General features: G+C 21.5%; 1 protein-coding gene across 1 annotated transcript in view; it reads right to left on the bottom strand.

The window, feature by feature from the left end:
- The window catches only part of LOC111621663 (cAMP-specific 3',5'-cyclic phosphodiesterase, isoforms N/G-like), a 68633-nt gene that overhangs the window by 18368 nt on the left and 38630 nt on the right, over positions 1–11635 (bottom strand). Inside the window, exons 8-11 of the mRNA XM_023363865.1 lie at positions 6149–6247; positions 4169–4330; positions 861–960; positions 612–766 (exon numbers count right to left, since the gene is read on the bottom strand). Of these exons, the coding sequence (XP_023219633.1) occupies positions 612–766; positions 861–960; positions 4169–4330; positions 6149–6247 (516 nt within the window). The remainder of the gene's footprint in view (positions 1–611; positions 767–860; positions 961–4168; positions 4331–6148; positions 6248–11635) is intronic.

The following is an 11635-nucleotide window of genomic DNA, read 5'->3' as shown; positions in this document are numbered from 1 at the left end:
GCCTATTTTTCGAACGTGAGCCTCTGCCTAACCCACGAACGCGGACCTTGTTAACCCGGGCGACGTCCGAGCCGGTATCATACTTTGATCTGGTTACTACCATCATAAATTTCTCCACAGAATGTGGGTGTGTGGTCACTCTTAGCTTCATTTCTCCCCATAGACCTTACTGGCATGGGTGTCCCTACCAGGAGCTTGTGCTCCAGCCTGCATTGCCCTATGGTTCAGTAAAATTACTGGGCTCTCCCACCACGACCAGGTGGTGACCACGGGAGAGTTATTATTATTATTATTATTATTATTGATTAAGTCAATTCTCTATTCAAGAAAATATATTATTGTTTCTAATATTGTTATAAAGTTACATATTTGCATATTATTCTTAAATACTGAAGAAGCAGTGTATAAATTGTTTATTGAACAAATGAAAATGTTTTTCTTAGATGACACAAGAAGCTTACGGATTGATAATTTTAAAGAAGCAAGTAAACTATGTTGAAAACTAATATTAAAATTCCTGCATATTTTTTTTTTATTTAATAAAAATAGTCTCTACTCTTTGATTTATTCTTGTATATTTACATTGTTTATTATGAACTTTAATTACTTACCATATCAATAGCCATTTTTCTAACAGTCTGTCGTTGTTTTTTACTTAAATTAACAAATATATTACAATTTTCATCTTGCAAGATTTTAAATCCTACAGCTAAAGAATGATTTTCCAATACTGATTCATCATTATACATCAAAGCCAGCTCTGAACCTTAAAACATTAATTATTAAAATGTCACCTATTTATCAATTTATAAATATATGAAAAATATAAAAAAGTTACTGTTTTGTTTTTAAAAGCTTACTTGAATTCACTAAATATTGATTTGTTAAACCAGGATGATCCACATCATGCAGTGCAGCTGAAAATAGAGCTGCCAGAATTTCTAGATCACTAAAAACAGACTAAAAAAAAAATTAGTTTTAAATATACTAAATATACACTGTATATTACAATTTTCAAATTAAAAGATTAATTATTTAGATAATCATCTTAATTTATTACCAAAATTTATTTCTATTTAATGTCTGTAATTTGTACTTTATATATACTTTTATATTTTCTTTACCTTGAATAATCAAATTACAAAATTTTAGTTCAGCTATTTAAAAATTGCATATTAATTTTAAAAAAATCAATAAAACAAATGAAAATATTTGTCTTTAGAAAGTTTAATTGAAATTTTAATATTAATGAAAAATATAATTTAAAAAGTATTTTTAAAATATGTTTAATGTTCAACTATTCCATTACATACTATTTATAAATATAGGTTATAAATCTAAAAAGTAGCCTGAAGATTTACATGGTGGTGACAAAATGTTTAAGATATTATTTACCATTTTAGTATGTTTACTATTATTAAAGCATTGGGCTTTGATGAAGAAGTTAGAGTTGAAGATTTAAAAACTGAAGAGTTGGAGTCAGAGGTTTTGTTTACTGATTCCACAGCCCTAGTTCTAATAAGAGAAAATATTGCAAATCTCTCTTTACACACAAAATGTTAATTTTGATTTTGTTGATGAATTTTGACAAGTTTCTAAAAATATTTAACTTTATGTGAATGTAATAAAGAATTTCAAAATTTCCAAAATAACAAAAAATTAAATACAATTATTAATAAAACTTATTTTCATAAATATGTATAGATGTCTCATTAGAAAACTATTTTATATATGATACATGACTTCTGTAGTCTTAAGTGTGAAACATGCACTCATATATTACAATAAAAATATTTTTGTAAAAATTTGCTTATAATATAAGCAAAATATTTTTTTATGTTTATATTTCTAAAATATATAAAATATTGGTCATATATATTTTATTTATTATACAATAAAAATATAAAAGGCAAAGATTATTTTTTGTTCTTTTTAATTAAAGAAATAGGTATTTAAAAAGTTCAATTAAAAAACATATAAAATGAAACAATATATTAAAAAATATAGAATAATTTCTGTTTATTAGTATTAGGAAATTTATTATTATTATTATTTATGAAAACAGAAAATCATACTGAAATTTATAAAATACAGTACTGTACAGTACATCAATGATATGATATTATGTATGATTTTGCATAAATTTAAAATTCATACAAAGAGTATTTTGTAATAAAATAGCAAATTGTTTTAATTGTATCAAAAATATATTTTACTGTTTTTTCATGATGAGCATTGCTTGAAAATTTCAAATCAAATTTCTTTTTATGAAATAATTAAAATATCTAGTTTCTTTTCAGCTTTGAACTGTAATTTTTAGATTGTTCTAGAAATTTATATTTAATTAATTACTATTTGGCATAAAACAGAAAAGAAAAAAATGGTCATTAGATGTTTACAGTAACAGAATAAAGTTATTTTTAAAAATTTGCATTGCACAATGTTTCTTAAAAATACAGTAGGATAACATTCCTAACCTGCTATTTTCTACTAAATATATATTTGTTATTAATATATTTAATGTATTAATATAATTTTATTTTGGACTAATATTTTGAATAATTGAATTTAAATTAATTCAAAATATTAGTCTGAAATAAAATTAATGTAATTTATTTTATATATTAATAACAAATGTATATATAGTAAATTTTAATAGAAATAAGACTACAGTTTTTTATATTTCACTCAACTTTCTTATTGAAAAATTGGCATAAACTATTAGACAGAAATAGTGCAAGAATTTTGGCAGGTAAAATGTATATATTTTTAGATCTTCAAAAAATTTAATATTCTGATAGAAAATAAGTGTAATAATTCCATTTTCTTTTAAATTAACAAAAATATATCTTTAAAATTTCCTACTACATATACAAAAAATATTTAATTACAATACAATGACTACTTTTAAAAATAATTTTATATTAAAAATGCAATAACAACATTTGTAATTTCTCAATATCAAAAATCATTGATCATATTCTTAAATCATTAATGATGATAATTACCATTAATGATTTTTACTGAGAAATTACAAATTTTATTGTTGCATTTCTAATGTAATTTAATGCTGCTGTAAGAATTCTAGCAACATTAATGAAGTTCATATCATGTAATTCATAAATATACAGAATTGCAGAATATCAGAATATGACAGGCTGAAAAAATATAATAATTATTTTAAAAATTTATAACAAAATTCTACAGAAAATTTTACAGTAATGTATAGATATATAGTAACATAATATATATATATATATATATATAATAATGTTTTTTAATTACAGACAATATTGGTGTTAATATAAACTAGAACAAATTATTCATCAAAACATATACCATTTTATGTAATGTAATTGTTATTATGTTACGTAATATAATAATTACGTTGTTTGTTATTACAAAACATATTTGATTGATTATTTTTTAATGATGTTTGTTTAATTATTTTATAATTTCTTTTCAATAAAAGTTCAAATTATAAGTTTTAAAAATTGGAAAAATACAAAATCAGCTTTCAGTTTTGTAAAAACAAATATGAAAATGGAATATAATACATATAAGTTATGTTTTGAATTTTCAAAAAATTAAATTTATAAAAATTCCTTTAAAACACAATCATAATTGTTTAGTTAGTATAAACATCTGATTCGCAAATTTGTTAATTCTTATTAAATTAAATTGGTTTAAAGCTACAATATTTAATTATATATTTTAAAATATTGATATATTATGTTTTTAGTCTGACACACACTGACACATATTGATATAAAATTAGAACGTTTTTAAGCATTTGTCAACCCTATGATTTATAGCATTTGAAAATTTAAAGTGCATAGTAAAATAATTAATACTAAATTTGAACAAAAGTTTTGAATTTCTGTTTTATTCTCTCTGCTGTTTTAAAAAATTGATTATTTGAATCTTAGATTCAAAAAGTTTGTCCATATGTCACATATCTCAGATCCACTGAAAACATTTATTTTAAAGCAAACTAGTTCAGATTGAATGGAGAAATAATTTTTTCATAATAAATAATTGAAATAAATGAAAAAAAAAAAAAAATGTGATTATTTGGTAAGTGTTTTGACTATTGTAACTTGAATCATTAATTTAATGATGCAGTGATACATCCAATATGTTAACTAATAATCAAAAATATACTCACATCTAAAGCAGGAGAGAGTAGTAGTGCATGAACAGATTGTGTAACATCTGCAGCATGATTGCTGCTGTGATATGGCACTTTTAAGTAATGATCTTCCAAAGTAAAAAGGAAATTTAGAAATGATTTTGATGGAATTTTGAAGGTTTTCAATAAATCTCTTTCCTACAAGTATACAAATTTATACTACTTCATTTCATTGTTATCTAAAATTAAAATTTTAATAACTAAATATTAATTTAAATTGTTTTAAAAAATTATAATTATTTTATTAAATCTTTAAAAATATATTAAGCATAGTTGAAAGTGTTGTTAAAACTATCAAAATATATTTAATAAAATAAATAAAAATAAAATAGAAATTATATTTTTTCAATTATATAGAGTAACATGCATTACATTAAAAAATTTTCATTTAGATAAATTTATTTATGATTAGAGAAGACAATTATTTTAAAATACTAGTTAATATTCAACTTTTTTAAAATATTAAAATATTTGTTTTTAATAAATATTTTACTTTACTATAAAATACAAAGTTAGTTTTATATTGATTTTAATTTCAAAAGATAGTAAGTATTTTGTATATTCAATTCTTAATCACATTTTCTCTGATATACTGTCATTGAAAATGTAGAACATTAATCAAATTCAAAAATTTACAATCTTTAAAGATTATTAGTTAACTGAATAGTGATTAAAAAAAAAAAAACGTTTTAAAAATTTAGAAAAGAATGTCCACTTTTAAATTGAAAAAAACATCTAATATAGCCTGGAATAAAAAAAAAAAAATTCAAACATTTTATTTAGCACTTATTTGGGACTGAGACAAGCTTTTAGTTCTACTTTTGACCTGGCATTATCATTTATTAAATGTAAATCTTAATCAACTGATAACTTTCAGTTTGTAGCCATTTTATAAAACATCAAAATGTTAAACAATACATGCCACTTAGCAGTAAAAATAATAATTTTTTCATTAAATGTACTTCCTCATTGACTATAGATACATCTAAGCCATCCAGCTCTATCAAATAACATGTAAAACTGAGTGAGACTCATCCTTTGTCTTTTTAGAGGAAATCTGATTTGACAAATGAGACTGATCTATAGTTCAAAAAGTTTTAACTTACAAAATGTAAATAAATTTTAACATTGTGAAATTTTCTGTTTTATTATGCAAAAACTGATTAAAATGGAACAAAATTCTTAAAAGCTAAAAATACTGAAATTTATATTTAAATATGAAAATTCAGTATCTTTATATCAAAATATTACATACAATTTTTCTTTGTAAACTCAAGATAAAATATTTTAGAAAATAAAATGACTAAAAGTAACAGTATAAATATTTTATTCAGAGGTTTTGCATGTAAAAAACATTCAATCTGCTCATCTTTAAAGAGGATGAAAAAGGAAGATAAAAGTTCCAAATTTAGAATTATTACGAGCCAAAAACATTTAAAGTGCTAAGAGACTTATCTTTTTATACTTGTAACTTTCTGAATAAAGCATTTAAAAAAATGTCATGTTTATTTTAAATAGAATATTTTAGTATTTCATCAATATAAAAGTTTCAATATTCTTTTCACTTTTTTTTTATCCTTCTTTACCATGTTTTATTTTATTCAAAAGTAAATTCAAATAGACCAATAATAAATGTATTACATAAAAACTATACATAAAAATAAGTTTTGTATAAATAAATTTTTTTTCATAACATGTTTTTCATCATTATATAAATTAAAAATTATTCAAATTGAAGGAATAATTTCAAATTTTCCAGATAATGTCTTAATATTGTCTAAACTGAAAATATAAATTATGTATCTTTTACTGTAAAAATAGTTCACCAGAATTTTGAATTTAAACAAATTCATAGAAAACAAACTCAAAATGAATTATAAGATTAAAAATTTTTTTGCAGATTTTTATTAATAGATACAATATAATTTAAAATTATTCTATATCTAAATCACTCACTCTAAAAATAGTATAAGTAACTGCTGTTAAAGGTCGATGATTAGAAACTTCTGCAATTTCAAATATATCTATTCCCCAACGATCAATATCTTGTAATACCTGAAATGGTTTAATTAAATACTTGAACATTACACAAATTAATAGAAATGAAAATAGTAAAATTATTAGAGAACTAAAATTAAACTTTTACTTTCCTACAATTTTGTTTATTTATAATTTATTTGCAATAAATAAATTATAAATAGTAGTACAGTGAANAAGACTATTGTATCGTTAAAAATTATTTTTTTATTTTGTACAAACAAAATAAATATATTGAAAAATATAAAAACAATAAAAAATTATACTTCAGATGTTAATTTAGTATCAAAAACGTAAAATATTTGAGTAGCCCAAGACATAGCCAAAAATTGAAGCGCCACAGCACTGGCGAAAATTTAAATTTGCCGACTGGAATTCTTTCGGATGATTGACTTTCGGAAAATCGACGCTCTACTGTATATATAAATATGAATCATTTATTTTGTTTGTTTGAAATAAAAATTTCATACAGTGATATTCTTATTTTTAATTCTTTTATTCAATGTTCAAAAGGATGACAGGAATGGCTTATAGAGTCTAAAATGTTATTTTTAATTAAATATTCATTGAAATACTAAAGATATATTATGATAGTTTTTCAGTTGAATTTTGCATATATGTATATATGTAAAATTCAGGAAATTTAAAACATACAAATTATTTAAACAAACAGTAAAAATAGAAATAAATATAATTCATATATTATTCTAAAATATTTTTTTGTAATTAAATTCTTACCTAAGAAAGTGTTGCAAATATATTCTGATATCTGACTTCCTGATTTAGACTCAGAAAAATGGCTCAATTCTTTATTTAACATTCTTTTAAACTGTAAAATAAATTTTTAATTATTTATCTTATAATATTATTTTACATAAAACAAAAATTTAATATTTCAAAATTAGATTATTAAATGTAATTTTAAAATTGAACAGAATACTGAACAGATATTATAATATAAAATTTAAATAATAATACAAATCAAATATTTAAAATCTTTTTTTTTTCTTTATAAAGTTTTAAAATAAATTTTAAATTCTAAAGCTAGAAAAATGGTGTTTAATTTTTGCAGTTTAGTTCTTCAAAGTTAGATTTATTATATAAAAAATTATAAGGATTATTATAATGAACATTCCTAATACCATACTTTTATATTTTTAAAGTTATTTATTGTTTTTATTATTATAAATCTTTAAATTAAAAGAATTTCTGCAGAATATTTTACAAATATTTATTTTTTCCTATCAACAAATTCTTGTCATTAAAATATTTAATAAAATGAATTCATATGATATAAAATATAATAATGCAAGGCATTACTGCTGGAATATCATGTTTTTTGATAACAATAAAAACTAACAACTAATAAAAGAACAGAATAAAAAAAATTTCTTCATAGAAAAAAAGGAAAAATATTTGAGAAATTTCATATTGAAGGGCATGTAAATTATTAACATAAAACATTGATTAACAAAAAACTGATACAAAATAAAATGTTTAACAGCTTATATTCAATAGTTTAGAGGAACAATCCTCAAAATTAAAATAATTTGAGTATTATTTCTCAAAACCATTCTATACTACACTTAACTAATATCCAGTAATAATAATCATTTTTGAGTTGGTTAGATACCTTGCTAGAAGCCATATCTCCTACTGAACGATGTGCATGAATACTTTCTAACTGATCTAAGCACCAGTCCAGTTCTTCTAATGTTTCCTGTGCCAATTTCTGAATATCATCATCTAAAAGTTTTAAATTATGTAAATAAATCCAGCATTTAATTCCATAACAATTTAGAAAATTTCAATTTAAGAGTTTGAAAAAAAATTTGCTTTAATATGCAGTATGTAATTACATCATGTTCTTAAATAACCTAGATCAAAATTTTAGCTAACTTCTAAAATAAAATGTAGAATTATTTCATATAATTATCTTAAATTAAAAATAGGAAGTTATGTTTCATATATAACATTGAATTACTTTTTTGCATATTATTTGTTTAGTTTCTTGTTTAAATTTTTTGACATTACTATTTACAGATTACATTTCAATAGATCATCACATTATTCATTCACAATTTAAATTTTATTTAAAAAATAATAATATTTAAATTTCAATTTCACACTTTATATAATAAAATAATATGATGAATATTATATGAAATTTAACAGCATAAAACTTATATTATAAGTTAAAATGAAACTGAACTCAAAACTCCATTTAAGTTTTGATCATTATATATTATTGTATTTCATTCTAAGATGGAATAAGTAATCAAAAATCCACTTACATTAAATTTTTTAAGGTTTTTTTTTAGAATATTCAAACATATTGATTCTATTTCTAATTTAACACTTAAAAATGGAATTATTTTAATTTGGAGGGAAAAAAGTAAAGTATTATTCAGAATTAAAATGAAAATAATATTACTTTTTAAAATGAAAGATGAGATTACAATTAATTTTCAATGGACAAAAAATAATTTTCTTAAAAATAATCGTTTTAATATATTTATTGTTAAATAATAGTAAACAGTAAATATATTTAGTGTTATTTAAAATTTTAAAGTTAAACTGAAAGTTAATTTTGAATTATTTCATTTTAAATATTTTAATAATGAAAATGTTATTGTAAAAGTAATAAATAAAATAATAATTTATTTTTTAATGAATTCAATTAATATCAGAATTAACATTTATATTAGAAAGAATGAGCAATAAAGTAATTTATATTCAATTACTTTTAATGGAGATTGCTATGTATGGTACATTAGTTGTATGGTGGGAATGCTAATATTATCCTTGTGACATCACCTTTATATTAAATAAATAAATAAATAAAATGCTACTAATCATTTTCCATTAAATGAAATTTATTCATTCATTCTGTAATTGGAAAGCAATTCCAAAAATATTTTTGCTAAGCTGATAAATTATATATAACTGAAAGTTAAAAACATTAAAAAGTGATAACATATAAAACAACAATTGGCATAATCAGGAAGGTGCCTAGAGAGCCTGGGCTTTCCCTTGTATGTAAAAGTCATTTAGCATTTTTATTATAGGAAAATTAATTTAATTGTGGAGTTATATATAAATTAATAAGTCAATAGTCATCTGTTATAATCCATTATGTAACTATGAAAAAGTCAAAATTCATTACAGTGTATAGTGATTCATATTAAATTTTAACTTGAACTCCTCACCTTTATGTCAGATCTATTTACTTTAAAAAAAAAAAAAAAGAGTTTTTGTTTTGTATGAAAATTTTAAAAATGAATATTTTACAGATCATTTCATATATTTGGCCAGGCAATTTGCATTATTTGGTGAAATTCTGGAAGTTTTATAAAGTTCAAGAGCCCTTTTTTGGTACAGTGATCTTGTCACAAATTTGTCAATTTGTTCCCTTCGCTAAGTAAATAGACTGGTCCCTGCTACTGTGCATTTGTACAGCCTGGCCAAGGTTCATGAAATGAGCTGTACTTTGCTTTGTAATAAAAGGAAGAAAGTTGCTTATGATCGTTTGTCTAATCCAAATTTTATTTCACTAAACAATTTTTTTGATTATAGATATGGCATTACATTATTTACAATATTATAATCATAGGAAACTCCTCTAAAGATTTAGTTCATGAATTTTTAAATCATTTAATATTAATGTTCAACTATTAACTTTAAAATGATGCTAATATATAATAAGCACAAAATTTTAAAAATTTTAATTTCAATTCTTAATTACTAAAAAGTTAAATATCATCTAGACTTAAATTTTCAGAAGTAAAAGTCCGTATTATTTATATCAAAGTAAAGTACAAAATACTAATATGTCATAGTTTTTCATTTGTTTTATTATTATTTTTTAAATTTCAATTGTATTTTCAAAAATAAAGCATATTTCATAATAATTTTGTAATTAAGAAGATAGAATTTAACAATTAACAATATTTTACCTGTCAAATTAGTTCTGTTTGAAAGAGTAGCTGATATGGTTGCTGCAGCATTAGATGCTCTTCGACATCTGGAACTAAAAACAGTTCATTTTTAAGCTATATAAAAGAAACTAAGTCTAAACTGTTACTCATTAATTCAATTTTGAAACCAAAATTAAAAATACACTAAATGTAAGTATTTCAAACTTAAATTATTTACATTCAAACAAATGAAATATGATTAAAATTAATTTTAACATTTGTTTTTCCGCTAAATAAACTACATACAAATTTCTTAGATGCATTTACATGTATTTAATACACGTGCATGCATACAAGTATGCATATACAGTGTATAATATACTAAACCATTTCAAAATAAGTCTAAAATTAAACAAAAAAGTATTTTATCACAACAGAATAATTTGTTAATTTCTTCAGTCTCTTCATTAATTTTTTTTTACACATTATAAAACACAACTTGTTTTGTATGTCTTTGGCATATCTTCAAATTTATATAGATTAAGTTCATTTAAATTTATAAATTAATATTCAGTAAAATCAATATAAATGAGCAATTATTTAATGTGATATTGTCACAATGCCAGGCTGCAATTTTTAATCATATTTTTAATTTATTTAATTTAAAATATATGTTCTCCATCTCAAATTAGTAGTGGCTTGCCTCTGTACATCATACTTTTATGTTAACAATAGAGTCATGCTAGTCATCTATCTAACTCCTTTCAGGGGAAAATTTTTGAATTGAATTTACATGACTTCCGACTTGCATCAGAAGTTCATGTATCATTAATCAGGGCCTCCTGCCTGTAAGCTTTCCATATCTGGTCTTTTCATTTCTCTAACACCATTCTTGAGATTAAGGAAAGACAGACAGACAAAAGTGAGAATTTATACATCTACAGTTTTTTCAAGTTGCAGCCCAATAAAACATCTTATTTTCTANTCATGTCAAAATAATGCTTTGATATAAAATTTTAATAAAATTAATTTTTTAAATTTCAATTTTAATAGAAAATGATTAAATTCAATAAATCAGAAATAGTATAATTATCATCATCAATCTTTATTAGTATAAAGAATGGAAAACCTGTTACTCAGGGGCTAAGTAATTACAATTTTCAAAAAAAAAATATACATTTTACAAACAATAAATTGAAAATTTACATCAATTATTATTTTCTTACAAGATTTTAGTTTTATCTGAAATAGTATAATTATTACATCTGCTGATCTATGTGTTAATTAATAATAATTTATCAATAGCATTATTTTAAAAAAATATGAAAATTTTATCATTAACATACACAAAAAATTAAATTTTCATATATCATCATCATTACCATATTTAATTTCTGCTGTATTTAAATATTAAATCAATTTTGAGCAAAAATTTAAAATTTATTTCAAGAAATTTAATTTGAAACACACATCAATGATGAACTTTATT

The sequence above is a fragment of the Centruroides sculpturatus genome, unplaced genomic scaffold (genome assembly GCF_000671375.1).
Source record: "Centruroides sculpturatus isolate CEXI.00-Female unplaced genomic scaffold, Cexi_2.0 scaffold254, whole genome shotgun sequence".
Taxonomy (NCBI): Eukaryota; Metazoa; Arthropoda; class Arachnida; order Scorpiones; family Buthidae; genus Centruroides; species Centruroides sculpturatus.
This window is presented reverse-complemented; position numbering and strand designations above follow the sequence as displayed.